The sequence below is a fragment of the Apodemus sylvaticus genome, chromosome X, assembly GCF_947179515.1.
Source record: "Apodemus sylvaticus chromosome X, mApoSyl1.1, whole genome shotgun sequence".
NCBI classification, from domain to species: Eukaryota; Metazoa; Chordata; class Mammalia; order Rodentia; family Muridae; genus Apodemus; species Apodemus sylvaticus.
This window is the reverse complement of record NC_067495.1, coordinates 151,325,571-151,352,933: the sequence shown is the minus strand read 5'-3', so window position 1 is coordinate 151,352,933 and position 27,363 is coordinate 151,325,571. Positions and strand designations below refer to the sequence as shown.

At 36.1% G+C, this 27,363-nt stretch overlaps 1 protein-coding gene across 2 annotated transcripts in view; it reads right to left on the bottom strand.

The window, feature by feature from the left end:
* Positions 1 to 2,402: 2,402 nt before the first annotated feature.
* Brcc3 (BRCA1/BRCA2-containing complex subunit 3) overlaps positions 2,403 to 27,363 on the bottom strand; it is a 38,028-nt gene continuing 13,067 nt past the window's right edge. The window contains exons 5-11 of one of the 2 annotated variants that reach the window (XM_052171798.1): positions 20,131 to 20,218; positions 19,479 to 19,567; positions 17,439 to 17,494; positions 10,049 to 10,180; positions 9,481 to 9,524; positions 7,163 to 7,339; positions 2,403 to 5,780 (exon numbers count right to left, since the gene is read on the bottom strand). In XM_052171798.1, the coding sequence (XP_052027758.1) occupies positions 7,188 to 7,339; positions 9,481 to 9,524; positions 10,049 to 10,180; positions 17,439 to 17,494; positions 19,479 to 19,567; positions 20,131 to 20,218 (561 nt within the window). In that variant the 3' untranslated portion in view covers positions 2,403 to 5,780; positions 7,163 to 7,187. The remainder of the gene's footprint in view (positions 5,781 to 7,162; positions 7,340 to 9,480; positions 9,525 to 10,048; positions 10,181 to 17,438; positions 17,495 to 19,478; positions 19,568 to 20,130; positions 20,219 to 27,363) is intronic. The other variant, XM_052171799.1, reaches the window with a different exon arrangement.

Sequence of the window (27,363 nt, the reverse complement as noted above, 5' to 3'; positions counted from 1 at the left end):
ATAAACAAAGAATTTTCACCTGAGGAATATCGAATGGCTGAGAAGCACCTAAAGAAATGTTCAACATCCTTAGTCATCAGGGAAATGCAAATCAAAACAACCCTGAGATTTCACCACACACCAGTCAGAATAGCTAAGATCAAAAAGTCAGGAGAAAACAAGTGCTGGTGAGGATGTGCAGAAAGAGGAACACTCCTCCACTGCTGGTGGGGTTGCAAGCTGGTACTACCACTCTGGAAATCAGTCTGGCGGTTCCTCAGAAAACAGAATGTTACTTCCAGAGGACCCTGCTATACCACTCCTGGGCATATACCCAGAGGATTCCCCAGAATGTAATAAGGATACATGCTCCACTATGTTCATAGCAACCCTATTTATAATAGCCAGAAGCTGGAAAGAACCCAGATGTCCCTCAACGGAGGAATGGATACAGGAAATGTGGTATATCTACACAATGGAGTACTATCCAGCCATTAGAAACAATGAGTTCATGAAATTCTTAGGCAAATGGATGGAGCTGGAGAACATCATACTAAGTGAGGTAACCCAGTCTCAAAAGATCAGTCATGGTATGCACTCACTGATAAGTGGATATTAGCCTAGAAGCTTGGAATACCCAAGACACAATGCACATATGAAATGATGCCCAAGAAGAGGGAAGGAATGGCCCCTGGTCCTGGAAAGGCTCAGTGCAGCAGTGTAGGGGAATACCGGGACAGGGAAGTGGGAAGGCGTGGATTGGGGAACAGGGGGAGGGAAGAGGGCTTATGGGACTTTTGGGGAGGGGGGACCCAGGAAAGGGAAAATCACTTGAAATGTAAATAAAGAATATATGGAATAAAAAAAGCTAGAGAAAGGGAGAAAATGGAGGTTAAATAAAAGTAATTATGATTATTATTGAGGGAAAGAGAAAGGAACAATATATTAAAAATAAATAAAATATAAGAACAAAGATTTCCCAATATAAGAATACAAACTTTATAAATGCAAAGGGACTAAAATTAACTTTTTAAGAGTTGGGCTTATGGGGCTGGAGAGATGGCTCAGCAGGTAAGAAACTGGCTGATCTTCCGAAGGTCCTGAGTTCAAATCCCAACACCTATATGGTGGCTCACAACCATCTGTAAAGACATCTGATGCCCTCTTCTGGTGCATCTCAAGACAGCTACAGTGTACTTACATATAATAATAAATCTTAAAAAAAAAAGAAAAAAAGAATTGGGCTTATAAGATAGCTCAGCATATAAAATTGCTTGCTATGCAAGCTTGGCAGCCCAAGATTAATCCCTGGAAGGTGAAAGGAAAGAACCAACTTTACAACATTTTCCTTTAAGTTCTACACATACATTGTAGCAGACATCATGGACACTTATACATATACAATAACAAAAAAGTAAGAGCCTTAAAAAACAATAAGCAAAGTCATAATACTACCAAGGAGGTATGAAAGCATAGGGTCAGAAGAAAAAGAAGGAAATCAGATTATTCAATAATAAAAAATAGGTGCAAACAAAATGAGATGAATGTGAAAGGGTACAATCTGGGGATTACTGAGAGGTGACATCAGATGAACATGTGAAGTCTCATTGTTCCTTTTGGGGAGGTTGTTTTGTTTTTTGTTGTTAAATTGGATATGTCTAATAATATTTGAAAACTCCATTTTAGTAGTTTTCCTTTGTATAACAGGGTTCTCTGCTGGCCACCCTTAACTTTACAATTTGTGGGCTGAATGGGTTCTCTTACCTGCCCAATACTCGCAAGATTGTAATTTCTGGGATTAATAATTCTCTATCTAGAGGAGAGGGCCTTAAACCCATGAAGGCTCATTGCCCCAATATAAGGGAATGCCAGGTCAGGGAAGTAGAGTGGGTGGGTTAGTGAGCAGGGGGAGAGGTGATGGGAAAGGGGGTTTTCAGAGGGGAAACAAGGAAAGGGCATAACATTTGATATGTAAATGAAAAAAATATCTAATAAAAAAATAGGACTTCACAAAACTGAAAAGCTGCTGAAAGGCAAAGGACACCATCAAATAGGACAAAATGGAAGCCCATTCTTGTCTATTGAGAAACAGAAAGGGACCGTGGATCCGGAGGACCGCAGAGGTGAGGATGAGCTGGGTGGAGTAGAGGGAAGGGAAACTAACCAGAAATCTATTTTCAATAAAACGGGAAAAAAAAGGGAATGTCTCCCAAGTGTGTTGGGAGAATGGGAAACAGTTACAGCACTAAAATCTGTTACAGGGATAGAGATATGCCTTCAAACTTTCAGAATTCCCTAAGTTTTGGCCCATTTTCTGAGTTTTCATTTTTTTTGTTTTTGACGTACATTTCTAAATTTTCATAAGGTCTAACAACTATCTTTTTGTGGCTTGTCTAAAATGCCATTGCTAAAAACCACAGTCATAAAGATTTACTGCTGTTTTAATATTTTAATAGTTACAAGTTCTTACATTTAAATATTTGATACATTTTTAGTTAACATTCATACATGATATGGGGCAGGGGTCCAGTTACATTATTGGGTAGACATTTAATTGTGAAATCATCAGCTGTTGAAAAAACTATTTTCCCCATTCAAATAGTCTTGGCATTTTTGTTAAAAATCAGTTCATTATGAACTTATTTTTAACAAAACTGATATATATATAATGCATTTATTTCTGGACTCAATTCTATTCACTGTTAGTGGAGTAGTGGAGAATACTATTTGAAGCCCAGCATCTTGGTGCCAGATGTGTTCATTAGCTACTGAACTATTTCTATTTCTATTCTCTCTTAATGGGCAGAGGTAAGAAGTGGAGGTATATAAACATACTGATCATTTTCTCAATATACACATACATGTAATTTTCTTTTAAATGATCCTACCATCTTTCTTTTTCTATTTAGGATCACGAGGAATAATTTTATACTTCCTTTTTATGTATCTGAAAATAATGCTTCAATTATGAAAAAACTAGCTTCAATTTTCCTCCAAACATACTTATTTGCTCAATCACTTTATGTAGTGTAAGAGATCATTTTCTCCTCTTCATTCTGATTCTGAGAGTACTGACACAGGGCAACTTTCACTAGATTTTGTTTCTGCTCTGCTGCTGCAAGGCTAAGAACTCTTATGTCTTAATGAAGTAATCCTAACCAGTGGGAACCTTGATACCCCACCTGCCTTCCTCACACATACTATTCTACATATTGCAATTGATTACAAAAAATTCAAACTGCTGTAACTCAATGCAAATAGTGTAAAAGGTAATAGAGATGTTGAGGTTGCCTGCCTAGATTCCAGCTTTTGCATATGGATGCTTCCTTCACTGAGGTAAGAAATATAAGACAATATAGATTAGGCCAAAACCATGATCAGATGTAGATCTATCAAATTCAATGTGGCAATAAGACTACCTAGTAGAAATATATAATAGGTAGCTCAAAACCTAAGTCTGGAGTTCAGACAGAGGTATATAGAGAAATGGATTTGTTTGTAACTGTATAGAGAGGCTTATGAATTTTTGGAAGGGACAGCCTGGGAATAGGAAATAATAAAATATATATGATAACAAAGACCAAAAGTGGTAGACTGAAAAATAAATAAATAAATAAATAAAAGTGGTAGAATGGTAAAAGTGTCAAGCCAGTATTTATTATTTATTAATAAAAATAGTAAAAAGCTAGAGGTTTACTAATGACAGTTTTCAAAAACAAATGAGTTTGACTAGTGGTCATTATCATTGACTATGGTTACAAAATGGTTACAAAAAAATAGTGTAGACAAGGTCAGATGCAGGTTCCATCTATAGAAAATAAGGAACCAGCCAGGCATGGTGTTGCATGCCTGTAATATTACCACTTAGGAGGTAGAGGCAAGAGAGAACTGCTAGATTAGGGCCAGCCTGGGCTGTTGTGTGAGGCCCTATCTCAAAAAAGCTTTAAAAAACCAGATGGACAACATACCCATATAAACAAGTATTTTCTGTTCCCAACAATTTGACTGTGATTGAAAAAGAAAAATCAGAAAGGATACAAGGTTGTATGTTGCAATACATTTTTTTATGTAAAGGTAAGCCAAATAGGTATAACTAGGAAAATCTCCATCCCTAGTTTTTCTTCTTATCCATTTCATTCATACCACTGTTCTTTCTGATGTTCAATATTTTTAAAGTATGAACACAGACCTAAAAGTATACTTGATGCCATCTACTATAATCTCATTTTACTCATGAAAGTGAAGCACAGACTTGTGTTCATAGTTGGCCTATAGCAATATTCAAATCATTTTATCTCCATCCCCAGGTTTTCTCATCACCTACCCTCCCCACTCTTTTTTTCTGAATAAGGTCTCACACTGTAGCCCAACCGGCTGGGAAATGTATAGCTCAGAATGGCTCTAAACTTGAAATTTTCCTGCCTCAGCCTCCTGAGCACTGGGATTGTAGTCGTGTGGCACTACATATGGCTCATCTGTCACCCTATTTCATAAAGTGGAATCTTACTTCCTACTCACTTCTAGATTTTTACAAGTATTGATTTGTATGTATATAAATCTATAAAATGTTAGCATAGGAACAGACTTAATATTAAACACTAAATTTAAGGTACAAAACTGTTTCATCAGCCTAAATTAACTTTTATGTCACACTGTAGTAAGAATACATATGCTATACAATGTCTATTCCCTGACTCTGGAAATCATTAATCTGGTCTTGTCATTAATTCTGACATTTAAATAATGCTCTAGAAATGCAACCATACAGTAAATGATCTTTTAAGACTTGTGTGTTTTCATTTACTATAATTTCCCAAGGCTCATCATATTGGCAGTATGATCCTTTCCACTATATAGTAGTAGTCCAAAGTTGGAATGGTTTATTAAGCTATTTAATAACGGCAGAATATTTGGGTTGTTTCTAATTTGCAGGTATCACAGATAAAGCTGCCAAGAAAAATTTTGTAAAAGTTTTTGTGCCAAGACAGTATGACTGCTGGGTCATGTTAAATGTATGTTTAACTTTAAAAAAATTTCCAAACTCTTCTACCCAGTAGCTGTATTTTTATATTCCTATCATTGGTATATGAGAAATCTAGTTTGCATCCTCAACAGCAGTTGGTATTTTCACTAGTTTTTCTATAGCAGTCATGATAAGTATATGCCACACCATGCTGTAGTTTTAAGTTGCATTCCTCAATGACGTATGAAATTTAATATATATTCACATAATTAATTGCCATCCATATATCCTCTGTAGTAACAATGTTTATGTCTTTTTTCATTTTCTACTGGTATTGTTTATTTTTGAGTTTTAAGCATATCTTTTCACTGACCAGATATTACATGGTTTCCTCTCAATATTTTTGCAGAATAGTAAGTTTTAATTTTGATGAAGTCCAATATATCTACTTTGTTTTCTTGTAAAATTGTGCTTTTGAGCTGAATATTAAGTACTTAACTCCTGAGAATTTTTCTTGAATAATTATTTTCTAAGTTTTCCATAGTACATTTAAATCCATGATACATTTGGAGGTTCAATTTGTTGAAAAACTGTCTTTTCTTCCTTGAATCACATCACTAGTTTTTCAAAACTAGTTAAGCATATTATTGTGGATTTATTTCTGAATTTTCTTTCCTGTTGCATTGATCCTTCTGCAAATATAGTATCTTCATTACTGTAGCTTTATAATAAGTCTTGAAGTTATATAATGTAGGCCATATAATGTAAACCCTCAAACTTCATCATTTTCAAAATTGATTCCGTCTAATAAATTGTATGCCAGGTATTTTCATCTGCCCTATAAAAAAGAAAATGAATATATAATAATCATGGTGGAAGAGAATTAAAGAAAATACAACATTTATATTTCATATGCTCTAAGAATATTTGTTTTCAAATGTAAGTATGCCTCAGGATCAGATAAGTAGGTCATATAGATTTTTAGGTTCTAGTCTCAAAGATTGAGTTTGAACTTTGAGCAATTCTGATGCAAGTGGTTCTGGAATACTGAAAAATAATAATCTAGGAAAAAACAAGAAAACAAGCCAAAATCCCAAATATCACTGTGGTTGGGACTATTACTACTTTCTTTCTTTTTACTTTTTCAAGTTCCCACTTTAGTTCCCAGGACGCAATAGGCTTAACTCTTTTTCTGAAGACACATTTAGAATTAGTGGCTACATATGAAGAAATGCTATCTATGATCATCATATTTTTTAAAGCATGATTTCTATTACAACCTAAATACTAATATTTCTTAAAAAAATCATGGTCATAGTATAATTAAATTCTTAGGATCAGTAAGAATCTGCTTTAGATTCAAATAAGCTAGAACTCACTTGTTTGCTTAAAAGGGCATGCACACAGATTCAAATTTAAATATATCATAATGCATGTTTAGAGATCAAGAAGAAAGTCATGATACATGATTCTAACCGAATATAATCAACAGAGGTGGGTGATGATGCATGCTTTTCCATTAACTCTATAGCACTTAGGATTCATTTGCTTAGCAGAAACATCAAGCTATAAAATATATAGGATGGCTATATCTGAAAATAAAAACAAAGACTTCACATTCTAAGATGTTTATATTACTGTTACACATCTTTAGCCCCACCATTTGGGAAACAAGAGCAAAGTAGATTTCTGTGAGTTCCAAACCAGTTAGGCTACATAATAAGACATTGCCTCAAAAAAAAGTTTATGCTGGGTGTTTTCATTGAGAATAAACATTTAGTCTCAGGCATGGTAGATAGCAAATGCCTTTAATCCCAGCACTACAGTCAGAGGCAGGTAGATTTCTGTGAGCTTAGGACAGCAGAGTGAGGCAGGGTATACATAGTGAGCTCCAGGATAGCTAGGAATATACATTGATACATATTTTTAAAACTTAAAGTAAACCTTTCAGACATTTTACTCCCAGATATTCCTTGCTAATGTATCTCCCATGCCTCTTACAAAATACCGTTCATATTCTGCTTAAGTCATCCTGCATGTTTTCTTTTTAAAGTAGTTACAGGTAAGAGAATACTATAAGCTCTGGGGAAATTTTAAGAAAATATCTTCTGTTTTTATATACATCAAACTGTTTGTTGGGATGCTGTATTATTTGCCTATATAGGAGCTGTATACAGTTTTGGACCATATTCAGCATACAAACTGAAAAAAAAATATTACCACATTTTTTTGTTGTTTTCCTGCTTTATTCTAGGGAAGAAAGCTCTTCCATAAGCTCTTCCTTTTCTTGTTGCAACTCCTGCAACTGCTGCTGGTTTTGCTCCAATCTGTCTTCCAACCACTGCAGTAGAGGCCCACTGACTGCTGACATCTGACTGCACAAATTCTTGGTAAATACTTCAATAAAAAAAAAGCAAAAAAAAAGATGAGATAACTGAAAAAGTACTATTCACTGGGATGTTCCTACTATACTACAAAGAGTGCCTCAGTTGTGGCACAGATAAAAGGGCTGGGGGAACAAGTTTCTAACGTACAATAAGTAGGACAGGTAAATGATTTTCAGTAGTAAACTGGGGGTGGGGAGGGGGAGAGAAGAGCTGAGCAAAGCAAACAAGCCCCAGATCCATAAGCCAAATATAAATCTATGTAAAAGCACAAAATTAATTTTAAGGAGAACGATGGCTAGCTCTTCGTTTCTTCAAGTACAAGGGCTAAGAAAGCACTCTCCAGTAGGACTCTACTGTCTCCTCAAATGGAAACAAAATTAAGTCTATGCAAGTTAAGCTTGTCTCTTCTGTTCAGCACTACCTTGTTGTGCCTAGAAGGCTATCTAGCAGGGAACAGGTACTTAAATGGTTTTTTGTTTGTTTATTTGTTTGTTTTGTTTGGGATGAACAAAATGGATATTTAATATCTAATGTAGCTTTCACTAATTTGAAATATTTGAATAAACATGAATTCTTTCATATACATGGACCTGTTTTTAGGCATTGTCCAGGTCCACTGATCTGTTTGTCTACTTTTGAGCTATTAGTATATTTTTAAATAATTGTGATTTTAGACAATGGTTGTATACCATATATTACCAATTTTAACTCATTGTCATGTTTTATCCAGATAGAAATGATGGAATATACCAAGCCTAACAATCGTATCAGAAATCTTTCCATTGGTTGTTGTGGTACATGCATTTAAACCAAGCAATCATGAGGCAAATGCAGGCAGATCTCTATAAAATTGAGAACAGCCTGGTCTACACACTGAGTTCCAGGATAGCAAAGGCTACATAGAGAGACCCTGCCTCTAATCAATCAATCAATCAATCAATTAATTAATTAAAAAGAAAGTGTTCTACTCTTTGTCATCTTTCTTACTCTATGTTTTGTTGTTGTTATTCTTTATTTTAGTGTTACTGTTTTTTAAAGGTCAGGGTCTCACTCATTAGCCAGATTTTATCCTAGAACTCTCTATATAGACTAGGCTGCCCTAAAACTTATGGCAGTCCTCCTGTTTCTGCCTCTCAAGTGCTTGCACTACAGACATGCAATGACCCAGTTTAGCTATCAAATAGGGAAATACAGGTTAGCTGAATAGTAGGTATAGCTGGAAATGTCTGCATGTTGAGGAAAGTAACTTTTTCATTTATTAATGTTTATTGATATTTCAACTACATATACTAAAGAGGTTGTATATTTCTCTTTTTTTGAGTCATTATAGTCAAAGTATACTTGAAAAATATCATTATCAAGCTCATTGTTTTACAAAATGAATGTATATTAATGGTGTATTTAAATAAAATCTGCAATGAGCATGTGAAATGCAGGTTACATAATCAAAGGATTTTTCTTTTCACCCCTGAGTTTATGGCTCCACTTCTGATCCTTGTGACTGTCTGTTGCTAAGAAGTCAGTCAATCTTGTGGGACACACAGACTCTGACAGTAAAATAATTAAGGATTTTGGTCTGGAAAGTAACTTGATATGTATACTATACTGAGTTTTTTCCTCTTAGACTTGCCCAGGAATTCCTTCTCTACTTACTCACATGGAAAACTTCCTGCCTGATGTATTCCTTTTTCTGTACCTGCCTATCTCTTTCAATTCTTATTAGAATAGGTTGGAGGTGAAATCAGTTCATAAAGGCACATTACTAAAATTTCTGGAAGTTATTGAGCATCCATGCTATAAAAATCTATGGAAACTAGGATTCCTGGCGGTAGTGTGTAAGCATATAACAAGAAACTATTGAGCTAGTCTCTAAAAAGCTTTTCTAGTTTTCCCTCACTCAATATCAGATCAGGTTCCCCTCCCCCACTCCCACCCCCCCCACCCCCCGTGTCCCTATCCACTTTCCCTCTTTCTGTCTTTTCCTAAGGCCACATTTATAGTTTTTAAGGGTCTATAGGTTTCCAAGGAAATGTAAGGAGCAAGATTAGTTACAGCTCTTAGAAATGAAACTCTAAGATAAACTACAATTGCTTCTATAAAATGAGTATGGCAAAGATCACTTCATATACTCCAGAAAAGAAAAAATCTTACCTGAGCCATTATGGATCTTGGTCACTGAGTCCAGATGTGTAAGGCTAAAGGGATAAGGTACTTTAGGTTAGCAATGTAGCAAAAACAAAGGTGTATAACAAAATCATAACCCACATCAGACATTTGCCCACTGGATTAGATGAAACATAATGATTTGAGTTCCCACCTTGTTCATTTTAAATTTATTGCGGGGGGGGGGATATGGATTCATTCAAAAATTCAAAAGATGACTCAAAGACATGACTATGAAATTACTATTTCTCACTGAAGGTCTTGATACACTATGAATTTCATAGACAAGGCCCAGTACTTGACAATGGGAGTACTAGGATATGATTTATTTTATTTTCACAACCAGAAAAGGAAGTGTTTTCTTTTGAAGGATTCAAAATATCAGAGGCAAGATAGCAATGTTAAAGAGATCATTATAATACAGTGTGAGAAACATGATTTGAGGCTGCTGTGAAGCTCTCTCCCAGTCAGGTAGAAAGGGGACTCAGAAACTGATAAGCTGTTAAAGATAAAGGGTCTTCACTGAATTGACAATAGAAATAGTAAAAGCTATTACCTGTGAATCCTTCTATATGCATCCTGTTCTTCCTGGCACAGGATCTTTGGCAGCTCTACTGCAGATTCAAGGCATACTTTCCCAATAGTGATATGAGGTACAATATGGATTGGGATTTCAATTCTCTCATACCTGCAAGACAGTCAGTTTAGGTCATATTTTATCCTTTAATTATAGTAAGTTCTTTATACTTTAACTGAGACATTGGAATATAAAGTGCTTCAAAGATTAATTATTACTACAATTTATTAAGTGACTCAATTTGTAAGTAGACAGAGTTCAAATTAGGTTTTTCTGGAGAACAATTTAGAAGTCTATTTGTACCAAAATATTCTCTAGTCCCTTAGAGAATTTGAATCCATTCCTGTAAACTTAAGAGAAACCTTTGGGAACTCAATGTCAGTATAGCTAGCTATCCAGATAAAAGGAACAATTAACTAATACATTAGTCAGTAAGTTGCCATGAAGCTGAATAAATTGATTCCAATGAAGATTCTTCAGTGACTCTATCAGATTCATTTTATAGATGGAATTACTCACAAAAGTTACTAGCAACTCTCAATTTTTATTCTCTTCTGTGGATAGAACTAGGTAAGATATTACACATACTTCCATTTCATCCTAGAGTGAAGGACATAGACAGGCTTGATCTAAGTCCAATCAAGCCACCTGTATGTATTTCTCACTTGTAATATGCTTAAACTCTACATAACAGTGGGTGAGTGGAGGATCCATGCTGGGAGCCTTATACATTGTGAAAAGTCATGGGTACATGGTGGTAAAGCTGAATAAGATCTAGTGTTCTTTTAAGACTGGGTTACCTCACTTAGAATGATGTTCTCCAGCTCCATCCATTTGTCTAAGAATTTCATGAATTCATTGTTTCTAATGGCTGAATAGTGCTCCATTGTGTGTGTGTGTGTGTGTGTATACACATTTTCTGTATCCATTCCTCCTTTGAGATTTCACCTCACACCAGTCAAAATGGCTAAGATCAAAAAGTCAGGAGAAAACAGGTGCTGGCGAGAATGTGGAGAAGGAGGAACACTCTACTGCTGGTGGGGTTGCAAGCTGGTACTACCACTCTGGAAGTCAGTCTGGCGGTTTGTCAGAAAACTGGGAATGATACTTCCAGAGGACCCCGCTATACACCACTCCTGGGCATATACCCAGAGCATTCTCCAGCATGTAATAAGGACATATGGTCCACTATGTTCATTGCAGCCCTATTTATAATAGCCAGAAGCTGGAAAGAACACAGATGTCCCTCAACGGAGGAATAGATACGGTTGCTATTGATGCAATGAAACACTGACAAAAAAGCAAGTTGGGGAGGAAAGGGTTTATTTGGCTTATCATGTCACTGTTTATCATCTAAGAAAGTCAGGACAGGAACTCACACAGGGCAGGGACCTGGAGGCAGGAGCTGATGAAGAGGCCATGGAGGAGTGCTGCTTACTGGGCCTGCTCCCCATGGCTTGCTCGGTCTTTCTTATAGAAAGTGGCACAACCCACAATTGGCTGGGCCCTCTCCTATCAGTCACTAATTATGAGAACACTGTACAGCACAATCTTACGGAAGCATTTTCTCAATTGAGGTTCCCTCCTCTTAGATGACTTTAGCTTGCTTTTGTCAAGTTGACATAAAACTAGCCAGCACAAGGACCTTGGTTCAGTTCCCAGTACCCACACGGTACACAGGCAAATATGCAGGTACAATACACTTAAAAATAAATATTTTTTAAAATATCAATTAAATAAAAAGGATTATAAGAGGATATTATAAAAATTGTATATCAATAAATTAGATAAACTATACCATAATACTCTATAACCAAAAAGTTTATTGTTCTTTCAAAAAGTTTTATTTGCTACTATTTTATTTTGTACATATGTATTTTGCCTGCATAAATATCTTTGTACCACATGTTCACAGCTTATATGAAGGGTAGAAAGTGATGGATCTTCAGAAATGGAATTACATACAATTGTGAGCTGCCATGTGGGTGCTAGGAGTCAAACCAGGGTCTTTTGGACTAGTAGTAAGTACTTGTATCTACTGACCCATCTGTCCAGCCCCTATAGTTTTGGTTTTCTTAAATGTTGAAGAAAATTTTTCATGAGGAAAAGTAGTTATCTGCTTAATTAATTCATTGAGGTACCAATTTTTGGATATTCAAATATACTTTTTGAAGACACATTTGAACTTTAAATATCCTCACTTGGTTCCCAGAATTGGTGTCTTTCTGGAATTCAAAACACACTGAATTTCCCATCAAACCATGTAATGAGAATGGTCAGTGGTGGAATCAGCAGACATCCACCTATGAGACCAGGACACTTTACAAAACCTCCACCAACATTCCAAAGAAAAGAACTAGTGAAATTGAAACAAACCAAATGAATAAACTTTTAAACATATACATTATATATACATACATACATGTATATATATGTATGTATATGTGTGTGTGTGTGTGTGTATATATATATATATATATATATATATATATATATATATATATATATATATATGTAAAATTTTAAAGATAATCAATTTCAGGTGTCTCATGTCTGTAATCCCAAGTACCTGAGAAGCAGAAACAGGAGGTTCTCAAGTTCAAATTCATCCTGGGAAACTTAGCAAAACCCTGTCTCAAAAATAAAATTTTACAAGAGAAATGGAGACATGGCTCAGTTGATAATAGTGCATGCTTAATGTGTATGAAGCCCCGGATTTGATTTTCAGTGCTGCAGAAAACAGAAGTGGTAGCACATGCCTGTAACCCCAGCACACTGGGAGGTTTAGGCAGAAAGATGAAAGAATGAATTATCTGTTAATCCTGAATAAGATGATATTCCCTCCTTACACTTCTGTAATATAAAGACATCTTTCCCAGATCCCTTAACTCTACTGAGCTCAGTGCAGAAGCCAGTCAGGTTGGGAGTGAAACATTTGATATTTTAGATGGCTATTCTGTCACTTCCAACAAGAACACTGAGAGCAGAGCTAATATTTGATTCAGTTAGTGCCATTATCATTTATATAACAAATACTTAGAGAAATCATTTTTGGTCTGAAATATAACATGGCTTTTAAGTACCTATTTTCAGGACTGAGTTATATATATTCAATAATACTAAGTATCCTAGGCCAACATACCTTTAGCACATAGTATTATACAGGATTCCTTTTAAGGTTATCTCTCTCTCTCTCTCTCTCTCTCTCTCTCTCTCTCTCTCTTTCTCTTCATGTGTGTGTGTGTGTGTGTGTGTTTGTACTTGTTCAGAGATTAGAAGCCAACTTACATGAATTGATTCTATCCCTCTACCACATAGATCTCAGGAGTCAAACTCAAGATGCTAGGCTTATTTTCAAGTGCCTTTAACCACTGAGCAATCTCACTGGCCCAGGGATTTCTTTTTTTAAAAATTAGGCTTCACAATTTAAATATATTTTATATTCTAGTTTCTACAACCAAATTAAAATATAGTTCTTCTCTTCTCCCTTCTTTCTCTTTCTTCCCTTTACTCTGTAGCCCAGGCTTAATTCAAACTTGTGGCAATACTTTTGCCTTGGCCTCTCACATGCTGAGATTTTAAGAACCCAGGTCAGTATGGTTAACATCTAATTTAAAAAGTAATGAGGTGAGGGTCCAACTTTACTGTTCTATATAAGGATATATAGTTATCAAACACCACTTAGAGAAGAAAATATTCATTCCTCATTTAATAACATTGGTGCACTTGCTGAAAGTTAATCTCTTTTTATTTTGGGTTACTCTATATATTCTAGTTTCATACTACATATGCAAGCTTTATAGTAAATTTTAAAACTTATTTCTATGATTTTTCTTGTTTTTTTTTTTATCAATATTGGTATTCCATGCCTCTTGAAAGTTTATAAAAATCTTTTGCATGTCTGCAACAAAAAGGACCTTTGGAATTATCTAAGTATTGCATTGACTCTAGATATCTTTGGGGAGTACTATCATTTAACAATACCAAGTCTTTCAGTATATCATTGTATTGGTTAGTTTGGGTCATCTTGACAAAAGCTAGAGTAACCCAAGAAGAGTGACCCTTAATCAAAAAATTGCTTTTATCAGATTGGCCTGTGGGAATATCAGTGGAGGCAATTTCTTGATTAATGATTGATATGGGAGGATTCAGCCCACTGTTGATTGTGCCACTCCTGGGCAGGTGGTCCTGGGTACTATTTAAAAAAAAAAACAGGCTCAGCAATCCAGTAAGCCAAAACTCCTCCATGTCCTCTGCCATGTGTTTGTGTGGTGTGTGTGTGTATTCTTTTATTTCTTTTAGTACTTTTTAGTATTAATGGACCAAATTTCTCCTTTCCTTAGTTAAACTTTCTCTTACATATTTTATTAAATGTCATCTTTTGTTTGGGTTTTTTTTGAGACAGGGTTTCTCTGTATAGCTCTGGCTGTACTGGAACTCACTTTGTAGACCAGCCTGGCCTCAAACTCAGAAATCCGCCTGCCTCTGCCTCCCAAGTGCTGGGATTAAAGGCGTGCACCACTACCACCTGGCTTTCATGTTATTTTTAATAAAATTGTTTTCCCAATTTCCTTTTGTGCACTGCTGATTAAAAAAAAACAACTGATTTTGTGTTCTGAACATGAACCATGAAACTTTGTTTGTCTAACTTTGATGTTGAACCTGTTGCTCTGGCTAGAACTACCAATTCAATGTTGAATAACAGTGGCAAATGTTTATCTTATTGTTTCTGTTTTTATGTGGCACTTTTATTTGTTAACAATGAGTATAACTTCTAATTTACAGTTTTAATAAATGCCAATAAATGTTGTAGAAGTACCCTTCTATTTCTAGTTCTCTAAAGAGAAAGGGAGGAACTATAACAGATGGGAGGGGGAGAAGGAATTTGACATGTGTCCTACTTAGGAAGAGAATTCTATGAGAAAGGAAACTAGTGGTGGATCTGTGTCTGCTAGGACGTCAAGTTCATAAGACAAGAATATATTAGGTAAGTTGAAAAGATCGCTAACCATGAGTTCAGGACTTCTGACTCAATTATCATAACTGTTATTAAGAATAAAACATTTTGGGGCTGGAGAGATGGCTCAGTGGTTAAGAGCACTGACTGCTCTTCCAAAGGACCTCAGTTCAATTCCCAGCAACCATGTGGTGGCTCACAGCCATCTGTAATGAGATCTGGTGTCCTCTTCTGATGTGTTTGAGACAGATAGAGTGTACTCATAAAATAAATCTTTAAATTGCTTATTTAAAAAAGAATAAAACATTTCAGACAAGTAGGACTCAGACAAAAATGTCTTAAAAGTACACCATTCTTAGGAAGTTACTAGAGGATCTCTTCCAGAAAAATAACAATGAATCAAGACTCCAGACTATAATGGATACAATGCAAGAGAATAAGTAGAGTAATTAGTGGGGGCCCCTCCCCCACCCCCACCCCTCATTTCAATATCAGTTGAACAGCAGGTCTAAGGGAGATAACACATCAGCATTGGATAGTTTTATGAAATAATCCTTAAAATGTAGATTTTTAGAGTGTTTTCATATTATTCCCAAGAGTTTAGAACTCAAGGAGGTGATAAAAGAAAAATGACAAAATCTATTCAAAACCTCCTGCAAGAGCAAAACAAAGCAAAACAAAAAACTATGTAAGAAAAAAAGCAGAATCACAGTACACCAGTTCACATTAGCTGGTTAAAAAGGGAATAGCATTTACCTAATCATGATGAAATTTATTTTCTGTTAAAATTACCCAATACGCAAAACATGTACAATGAAATTATAGTTATAATCTTAAGCACAGATGTTTATAACTATGAAAATTTAATAATCATGAAGAGCCAAATCAATATTGTCTAATATAAATTTTAATACAATAAAAGGGCCAACTTTAGCTAGGTGTGGTAGCCCACATTTGCAAAGACCAACACAAGGGGGCACAGGCAGGAGGATCATAAGCTCAGACTGGAGTATGTAACAAGACCCTGTCTCAAAACTGAAAAATAAAAAGAAGCACACTTCATTAAAAATTAGAAAAGTAACAAAAAAGAAATAATAGTAACCATATTGTGGAGAATGGAAGTGGGATGGTATCAGTGACCATCATCTTTGTGACAGCAAGATAAAACAACAATAACAATAGAGTTTGGGTTGTTTGGTTTTTGGTTTGTTTGTTTGAGACAGGATCTCGCTACATAGCCCTGGTTGGCCTGGAATTTATATAGATCCACCTGCCTCTGCCTCCTCTGTACTAGGATTAAAGGCATGCATTGCTATACCCAGGAATAGATTACCATGTTTTAATGAGGAAACTAATCTATACAAACATTTAAATGAAATATTGTAATTCTGAAAAGACTCTTATGGCAGGAAGTCAAGAGTTACATCTCCATGGCAAATGTTTGCCTAGTATTTATGAAGCCCTGGGTTCCATCCTTAGCATCAGTAAAAAAATAAAAGTTTATATAGCAACAGAGAAGTGTCTATAAAAAAAAAATCTCTAAATTTCTTAACATTTGGTCTTTGTTTTAGAACACACCAGTGAAACAGAAACTAGCAGTGGGACACAATATGGAAACTATGGCCCAAGACTATGGTGATATAGCTAAAAAGACTTCGGCTTCCTAGACTTTTACAATACCAAAAACCCTAACCCTGATAAAGACCTTATAATTTTTCTTAGAGTTGTTAAGAAATAGAGTACTATTAGTGTCTAACTAATGAGAAAATTTAAATGAAACAGAGTGGCAAGTTCTCACGCTACACCAGGTACTGGGCACTGGCAGGCCACAGGCCTCCAGCCAGGTATTCTCATCTCAGCAGACTCTGGCTTGGGGCTCCTGAGATGTCTCCACTTGACTTACTAAGTTCTCTTGGCTGGTCGCTGGCATGCCAGCCCCATGCAATGACTGCCCACCTTGCAGTTAGCTATCACAATTCCCAGTAACCCAGTAAAATCAAAACTTTAGATGCTTATAATTAACCAGTCAGATTTATATATCAATAAATTCTCAATTCACAAAATGCCCACATAATAGTTTCAGGGCCAATTGATAATGATACAAGTTGCCCACCTAAATTAGACAAGTTACCCCCAATTATTCTATCACTATATGATACTATATCTACCTGTGGCTATTAAATGCCACTCTGAATCTGAATCATCCTCTTCGTCCTCCATTTTGCTTCCTCCCTCTTCTCCTGTGTTGCCCCTTGACTCTGCAACTCTTAGTTCTGCCTCCCTTTTTCCCTACCCATTCATAGGCCTCCTGCTGCACTAGTGCTTAAATTAATTGGACAGGGACAACCCTGCCACCATCAATTCTATGACTAGGCATTAGTCCATCAATAATAATATCTCTGCCATACTTACTCTGAGCTTTTTTGGGCTTGTATGGATTGGAAGCAAGTGTAGAGTACCCGACCAGTCTATTAAAAAAATAAAAAGTAGAAAGGAAATGTCATACACAAAAGGATTAATTTTTGTTATTAATTTTTTCCCGAAGCATAATATCTGTACCTCTTTTACAGAGTATATTATATATTCAATCCATAATTACAAAGTATACAATGTATAATAATTGACTCAGTATGACAAGCATTTATCTTCAACCATTAAATCACTTTTGTATTGCACATTTTATAGGAATTTAGTACACTCTAACCTAAAATTCAAAGGCTTTTACGGATATGTTAGGCCAAATGAGATGCCAAAAACTATAGGATATGGTACAATAAATCAATTTTGTGAAAAGAATCATATACAAAGTCAATACAAGTTGAAGTGAGAATTCTGGAATTTTGGATTCTTTAAAAAACACAGAAATATTATAAGAATATGTTTTCATTTTTATCCCAGGTATGGGAATATGGGCTGCTTCACAACTGACTACAAGTTGCCTCATGCTCTAGTAGAGGCATAGTTTTTCCAGCTGCAGACAGTATCTGCTATTGTGTGATATTTGGAATTCTGGCAATTTTTCAGAGGACATATAAATGCTAGAGGCCTGATGGGTATGGCTGGTGGTGGCTAGTCATTCAGGGGTAGGGGTTGGTTGTAGTAGTTGTGCTCAAAAAAAGAGTAAGAAAGAAATTAGATTCAGAAATATCTCTTCACCCACCCCCCCCTACATTTTTCTTTCTCTCTTATATAATGATAGTGGATAAAAGTGGGGGGTAGGGGAAAGATAAAGAATAAAAAAGAAGTACCCACAAAGTATCAAAGACCAGCTACAAGCAGAGAAGATACAAGGAGAAATAAGATTCAGGATCTCTCTCTTCCCCTTCTACTCTTCTTTCTCTCCTATCTAGTGATAGGATATGAAACCAGGGGAGGCTTGAAAGTTAAGGATAAATATAGCAAATATGATTTCAAATGCTGTAGGCAAAACAGCAGGTTACAAAGGAATGGATGCATCTTTTCAAGAGGCCAGGAAAAATTTATTGCAGCTGCTACCGCTGGGATATTCCCAGGTTTGCTCCCAGAGGGGATTTTCTGTTTTTATCTTTTTCTTCTTTATATATTTTGTTTGAAAAACGTTTGAAAGACTGGCAACAAATCACAATCAAACATCTGCTTAGGAGACAGAATTATTAACAAATACGAGAACTAGGAATGTGATTAACCTCATTCACTATTTATGATGAAAATAAACAGATTAAATGGTGACAAAACCAAAAGCATTTCAAAAAATTTTAAGGTTCCAGATATTTAATTCTAGTGTTTCTGGAAGAGAATGAATTTATGGAACATAGTCATTATTAGCACACTCATGTATCATTTCCACACCATGGTCAAAACTCTATCCATTAAAGGCCAAATTGCCTGGATTACTGCCAATATCTTCCTAACTGGTTTCTCTGATGCCAGTGAACTATTCCCACTCTGATCCTGTCCAGTCCATTGGAGTAATTCTATTGAGACATAAAGTCACTATCTAATGGCTTCCCAACTCAGAGACAAAGTAAAAACCTTACAAAAACTAGTTCCCATTACATTTGGGGACTCTTTAAGGATAACCAAACCAGAATACTTTTAAGAGAGCAAAAAGCTGATGAAATAATGTACTGCAATATAACTATAAAAATTAAGACTGAGGCAGGTTGGAATACATTGTCATGGTCTTCCTCTCCCTACTACAGCCACACCAATTTCATCAATGTTCCCTAAAAATGCCACTCACTTTAGGGTGCTTGCACTGGCTATATTTCTTCTGCTAGGGATGTCTTCCCCCAAGAAATACTCAAGACTCACTTCCTTATCTTCTTCCGATTTTGCCTCAATAACCCTTATTGAAAACTCCCCTGACCATCCTATTAAAATTGTAAAGAGATTTTTCTCTATTTTGTGCCTACTTTGTGTACACACACACACACACACGTCTGTATATGCATACACTTATATATATACTACCTTTGTGTTTTTGTCTTCTATGAAACAGGAAAAAATAAGTCCTACAAAGCCTTGATCCATCATTTGGTACATGGCTTGTGTACGAACATCTGAAATATAAATAAAAGCATTCAGTTAAATGAGTTGGGCTTAGTGGCACACACCTTTAATACCAGCACTCTGGAGGCAGAAGCAGACAGATCTTTCAGTTCCAGGCTAGTCCTGTCTACAAAGTATGTTCCAGGACAACCAGGGCTACATAAAGAAGCCCTGTCTCAGGGAGTAGGGAGAAACCTTATTTAACAGATTTTATCCAGCACTAACAGTAATATCTATCAATTATCATGTCAACATTAATATTCCATAGGAAAATAGAGATATATTGTAGTAATATGAACGTCAGAGCATATTTTGCCAAGTTAAAGAAATATTATGAAAAGTTGGCTATTAAGTAGTAGCTCTAACCTGCTTAGCCCAAGAGTGGCCCTACTATGAAATGTAGAATAGAAAAAAAATTGAAAACGTCAGCTACGTCCAAAACATGATAATTTCCTCTAGGACTAGAAGATAGGTTTAGAAGTGACAAAAATATTTCTTAAAAGAAAAGCCTTTTGATGACCATAATATGTAATGGAGGAGAAATGATATTCATGAGAGAGAAATAAACACTTACCAACATGTGAAGGCCAAACAGTTATATGAGGGTGGGAATGATACCAGCCAACAACTCTCATGGGACGACCTGTTAGTTCAGCCAACCTGTATGTTTGTCAAGGTATTTTCAAAATAAATTAAAATCTCTACGCTTATAATAAAGGGTCAACATATATAATTAAGGGTGGGTGAAATAAGGTCCATTCCCAGAACTTCCAATGTTATTCCTTAAAGTCAGCCTTTAAATATAATTTGTATTTCTATAACATTGTCTTATTCTAATTGTGCAAATGTTTGGTGATCCAAATCTTTCCATTCTCTGCAAAGAAGCTTGTTTCAATCTTCAGAATTCTTTTATATTTTCGATTTGAGAATCTTCTGTCTTTTCTGTCTACTCCCATTTTTGGTGAAGAAATATAATAAAAGTGTGTGTGTACATGTCCAGTGGTTCTCAACCTTCCTAATGATGCAACCTTTTAATACAGTTCTTGTGTTGTAGTGATCCCCAACCATAAAATTATCTTTTTGCTACTTAATAATTATAATTGTGCTTTATGAATCATAGTTCAGTTTCTCCAATCCTATAAAATGCTGCCTAGTTTTCTATAAATTACCTATTAAAATATAAACGACTGACATTTTGACTTAAAGTACCACATAATTTTGATTTATATATTCTTGATGGCTATATATTAAACACTTTAAAAATATTTATTGGCTGGTCATATTTCTTTTATAAAATAAGATCTATTTATTTTTATTTTACGTACTTGCATGTATGTATGTGCACAAGTACCTACAGAGGTTTCTTCTTTTGAGAACATGAGTCATGAAAGAGAATTTAATGCTATATGAATAAAAATGTAATTGAGGGACTGACAAGGTTAAAAGCACTATCTGCTCTTACAGAGGACCTGGGTTCAATTCCCAGTAGCAGCTAACAGCCATTTGTAACTCTACTGCCTAGGAGATTTGATGCCTTCTTCTGGCCTCCAAGACATTGTATGCACATAGTGCATAAATATGCATGCAGGCAAAACACCTATATGCTTAAAAAATGTAATTGATAACGAAAGTGAAAAACCCTAAGTGAAGTGCCACTGGTTCAAAATGGCCAATCTAACTATATTGAGATGTATAAAGTTGGGGACTGGGCAATTGTTTGAATGGCTAGCTTAAATTACCTGGGGAGGTTTATGAGTTAATTAGAATAAAGTGATTTATTTTTTTTAGGAGAGTACTGTCTTCTCGGTTCATTGACTGGCTGGATTTTCTGGTGCTTAATTTTTGCAATTCTCTATATATTCCAGATATTAACTGCTTGTCTAAAGTACACCTAACAAAGATCTTCTCCCATTCTATGTATATGTGGGTACAGGTCATAGAACTAGAAGTGGGATCACAAAAGAGGAAAAGAGGTGATGAGGAAGGGTATATAAAGGGTAACAAAACACATAGGACATGAAAACAGAAAAGGCTAATTAGGGGTATAGGAGAAGGGGAAAGAGCAAAAAATTAGTTTTAAATTGCAATAAAGAAAACCAAATGTATGATGATTTTTAAAAATAAAAATATTAAAAGAAAAACATACTCAGAGGCCGGAGAGATGACTTACTGGTTAAAGACCACTTTTTCAGAGACTGAAGTTTGATTCTTAGCATCCACATATCAGTTCACAACCATCTGTAACTTCAGTTCCAAGAGATATAACACCCTTTTGTAGCCTTCATGGGCATCAGGCACATATATATCACAGACATACACACAGGCAAAACACTCACACATAAAATTGTGTATGTATGAGTGGTATTCACACGCTTACCCCCCACATACTACACTTTATATAACTAAGTCTGAGGACCAGTACAACAGTTTTTGAGCTAGGATGTCACTATGTAGGCTAGGCAGGTCTCGAATTTGCAATCCTTCTGCCTCTGCTTGTCAAATGCTGAAATTACAGGTAGAACCACCACATCTTGCTTGAATGTTTTTAATGTTCGAACGACAACAAAATTTTGCTTATTTAGCCTATCTCTTTAGCTATAGACTTAGGAGAATATAGATATACGTGGCAGTGAAGAGTAGATGTGGCACTCTGTGTAAGATGTTTATGTCCCATGGGTCACACTTGAGTACAGGATACAGAGGAACAAAGTATGAGAGAAGGACCTCAGGTCTTAAGAAAAAGTAAGTGTCCCTAACAAGAGTTATTCCCTGGGAAGCAGGATAGGCACCAGTAGCTGTTTCGCCCTACCCATACCCTGCCAGGGTAAAGAGGCTCATCTTTAGGAGGCAGGAGACAGAGTGCTTAGAAGGGTCCAGCCATAGAAGTAAAGAAAACCTCCTATACTCAGTTATTTTGCTCCACATAGTTCACCATGAAAAGCCTCAGATGCTATCCAAGTTGCTTAACATCATGCTAAAAGTGAGCCCATGGATCTATATAGCAATACAGAAAACCCAGATAAAAAGGACATCAAATCCTACATTGTCAGGTATACAAAACTGCCGGAAATGTAAGGTACAAAGGAGATGAACACATTTGTGATCTTCAAGGGTTAATTGTGGCAGGAAAAAGTTGAGTGTGGGTATGAAAAGGCAGAATGAGAAAATAGATTTATATATTTAAAACTTTTATTATTAGTGTGTGTATGATTTGTTCTACTGTTAAGTGGGTTCTAAGAATAAAATTCAGGTCATTAGGCTTCGATGGAAAGTACCTTTATACATAGGACTATCTTGCTGGCCCTCAGTTTTGAAAGTTGATTATTTCAGTGGTTATACATATCATGTGACAAAGTAGCACAGAACTATAGGTATTCTATCACTGTCAATTTCCTGACTTCTTTTTATGCCATAATTTTATAATATAGAGTCTACATGTAAAATATTCAAGGTTACAAAGACTTCCTCTGTATTATTTTTGTAAGAACTGATGGATTTATAAAGATTTTCAGACACAGAATTTTTATAAATATAAAGGGCAGTCAGAATTAATAATAAGTTAATATAAAAATATAAAAAGAACCACAATTATATTAGGGAACACATATATACTTACCCTAAGTAAATAGAAAAAAAAAAGCTACATTTCTTGCAAAAAGATAAATTTCATAATATATAAAATACCTATATTACTGAAAAAAGATTATCAAACCAATACAAAAACAAAGGAAACAACCAGATAATTTTGTAAAAAATATCATTAGCTCTTAAAAATGAAAAACTAATTTTAAGCTGCACATAATGGTACACATCTCTTATTACAGAGGCAGATGGATCTCTTTGCCGTTTGAAAGCAACCTGGTCTACACAATGAGTTCCAGGCCAACAAGAGTTACATAGTGAAAACTTGTCTCAAAAAGATAAAAAAACAAAAAACATCAACAAGAAAAACCTAAGTTTACTCATTAAAAAAAAAAAAAAAAGTGCGTTCTAAGGTAGCCAGAGCTAATGTAGCCAATGTAGACTTATCTTTTTTTTTTTTAAGATTTATTTATTTATTATATGTAAGTACACTGTAACTAGATAACCCCAGAGGAGGGCATCTGATCTCATTACAGACGGTTGTTAGCCACCATGTGGGTGCTGGGATTTGAACTTAGGACCTTTGGAAGAGCAGTCAGTGCTCTTAACCGCTATGCCATCTTTCCAGCCCCAAGACTTATCTTAAAAATAAGTAAACAGCACTGATCTTGCCAGGGGAGAACTGCTCTGCAGGGAGAGATTTGACTCCTGGGTTTAGAGGTGAGATAGCCATCTTCTCTCCTGCGAATGAGCAGGCTGGTATAGCCAGGAGTGCAGAGAACAAAGGAGGTGCAGAGCAGCTGGGACAGGGTCAGTTCTGTCTCCACCTGCATCCAGGAGGTGGGCAGTGCCACAGCACTCTGTGCCAGGGGACAGCCAGTAACCCAGGGGTGCTGAAACAGGCTTGCAGACCCACAGGAAGGACAAGCACCAACCAGTGATAGCAGGACCAATTAACACCAGAGATAACCAGATGGCAAAAGGCAAACGTAGGAACGTTACCAACAGAAATCAAGGCAACATGGCACCATCTGAAATCAATTCTCCCACAGCAGCAAGTCCTAGATACCCCAATACCGGAAAAGCAAGATTTGGATTTAAAATCATAGCTCATGATGCTGATAGAGGGCTTCAAGAAGGACATAAATAACTCCCTTAAAGAAATACAGGAGAACACAGATAGAAGCCCTTAAAGAATTACAGGAAAGAACAACCAAGCAGGTGAAGGAATTGAACAAAACCATCCAGGATCTAAAAATAGAGGTAGAAAGAATAAAGAAACCACAAAGGGATACAACATTGGAGGTAAAAAAAAAAACCTAGAAAAGGAATCAGGAGTCATAAATGCAAGCATCAACAACAGAATACAAGAGATAGAAGAGAGAATCTCAGATGCAGAAGATACCATAGAAACCATTGACACAGTCAAAGAAAATGCAAAATGCAACAAGCTCCTGACCCAAAACATCCAGGAAACCCAGGACAAGATGAGAGGACAAAACCTAAGGAGTATAGGTACAGAAGAGAGCAAAGATTTACAACTTAAAGAGCCAGTAAACATTTTCAACAAAGTTATCGAAGAAAACTTCCATAACCTGAGGAAAGAGATGCCCATGAACATACAAGAAGCCTACAGAACTCCAAATAGACTGGACCAGAACAGAAATTCCTCCCATCACATAATAATCAAAACACCAAATGCACTAAACAAGGAAAGAATATTAAAAGCAGTAAGGGAAAAAGGTCAGGTAACATATAAAGGTAGACCTATCAGAATTACACCAGACTTCTCACCAGAGACTATGAAAGCCAGGGTAGACGCCATACAGACCCTAAGGGAACACAAATGCCAACCCAGGCTACTATACACTGCAAAACTCTCAATTACCATAGATGGAGAAACTAAGGTATTCCATGACAAAAACAGATTTACACAGTATTTTTCCACAAATCCAGCCCTTCAAAGGATAATGAATGGAAAACAACAAAAGGAGGGAAACTACATACTAGAAAAAGCAAGAAATTAATCTTCCTTTAACAAACCAAAAAGAAGAGAGTCACACAAACATTCCACCTCTAATAACAAAAATAACAGGAAGCAACAATCACTTCTCCTTAATATCTCTTAATATCAATGGATTCAGTTCTCCAATAAAAGACATAGACTAACAGACTGGATACATAAGCAGGACCCAACATTTTGCTGCACACAGGAAATCCACCTCAGGCACAAACAGATAGTACCACAGAGTAAAAGGCTAGAAAACAATTTTCCAAGCAAATGGTCCCAAGAAACTCATCAAAGGAAAAATCTACCAAGATGAACTCTCAATTCTGAATATATAGTCTCCAAATACAAGGACACCCACATTCATAAAAGAAACTTTACTAAAGTTCAAAGTGAACATTGCACCCCACACAATAATAGTGGGAGACTTCAACACTGCACTCTCATCAATGGACAGATCAGGGAAACACAAACTAAATAGAGACACAGTGAAACTAACAGAAGTTATGAACCAAATGGATTTAACAGATATCTATAGAACATTTTATCCTAAAACAAAAGAATATACCTTCTTCTCAGCACATCACAGCACCTTCTCCAAAACTGACCATATACTCAGTGATAAAACAGACCTCAGCAGACACAAAATTGAAATAATTCCATGAACCCTATCAGATCATCACAGACTAAGGCTGGTCTTCAATAACAACAAAAACAACAGAAAGCCCACATACACATGGAAACTGAACAATACTCTACTCAATGATAACTTGGTCAAAGAAGAAATAAAGAAAGAAATTAAAGATGGGGGTGGGGGTGGGATAGGGGATTTTCAGAGGGGTAACATGGAAAGGGGATACCATTTGAAATGTAAATAAAGCAAATATCTAATAAAATAAATAAATAAATAAAAACAAAATTAAAGTTGAAATACATGAAACTATTTTATTTTTGAAACAGAGTCTCACTATATACCCTAGGCTGGCCTCTACCTTGTAAGTACTAGGACTATAGAAATGTGCCATCATACTCTATTTTCCTGGACACATTATCAATAGTGAAACACAGAAAAACTAAATAGATGAGGTATCACATCTGGAGGTCTGTCATGTCACTCAGGCCCCAGCTTCAGAACCTTGTAGAAGCTGACTGATAACCAGCTTGCTTTGAATCTTCATAAAGTAACTGATAGCATTAGTGGGCAAGATTATCACATTGTTTGGGATTCAGTAGAATGTGTATATGTGTGCATATTCTAGAAAATGTTAGCAAAATTTTCCAAGTTTTGGTTGGTAAAAATATATCTGATGAAGAAGTATCTCAAAAATTAAAATAAAGGGTTCCAGGACAGCCAGCCAGGGCTACACAGAGAAACCCTGTCTCGGAAAAAAAAATTTAAATAGGTTGAATTCTTGAATTAATTCCTTCAATAAATAACCTTGCAAAAATTGATAGGCAAGGAAGATGAAATCAAGTAGGCCATGTTAAAAAAAACTGGCAATAATTCTTCCATCCTAATATGGGATTCTGATTGGCAATTAAAGCTTGTACTTTATGGCAACAGAGCTGCTACACAGGGTCTGGGGAGATGCTTTAGTGGTTAAGAGTCTATACTGTACTTGGAGAAGCTGTGGGTTTGGTTCCCAGCATCCATATCAGACAATTCAGAAGTATCTCAGTTCCAAGGGATCCAATGTCCTCTTCTGGACTTTTTAGGAACTTTTATTCATATGTGGTACACATACCACACATAAAATAATAAAATATATTTTTAAGATTGCTGCATTATGATACCGAAATATTGCCAGGAGAGAGCTGGGTTCCCAGGAGTGCTGGCACACCTGTGAGCACAGATAAGACCATCACTTCTGCTCTGAGGGACCACCCGGAGTACTCAGGAAACAGAAATAGAAGAGCAGCCTGGGACAGTATCCTTCCAACTTCCATCTGTGCCTGGAGCTGATCCTGTGCCACTGCACCGAAAGCTAATCCTGTGCCACAGTGCTCCATACCCAAATACCGCCATGAGAGAGCTGGTCTCCCAGAAGTGCTGGCACACCTGTGAGTACAGGTAACACTACCATTTCTGCTCAAATTCCTGCCTCCCAGAGTTATCAGGACACAAGGACCAAGGAACAGCTGGGGACCGGACCCTTCTGGTTTTCATCTGCACACTGGAGGTGACCTAGTGACACAGCTCTCCACACCCAAATTCAT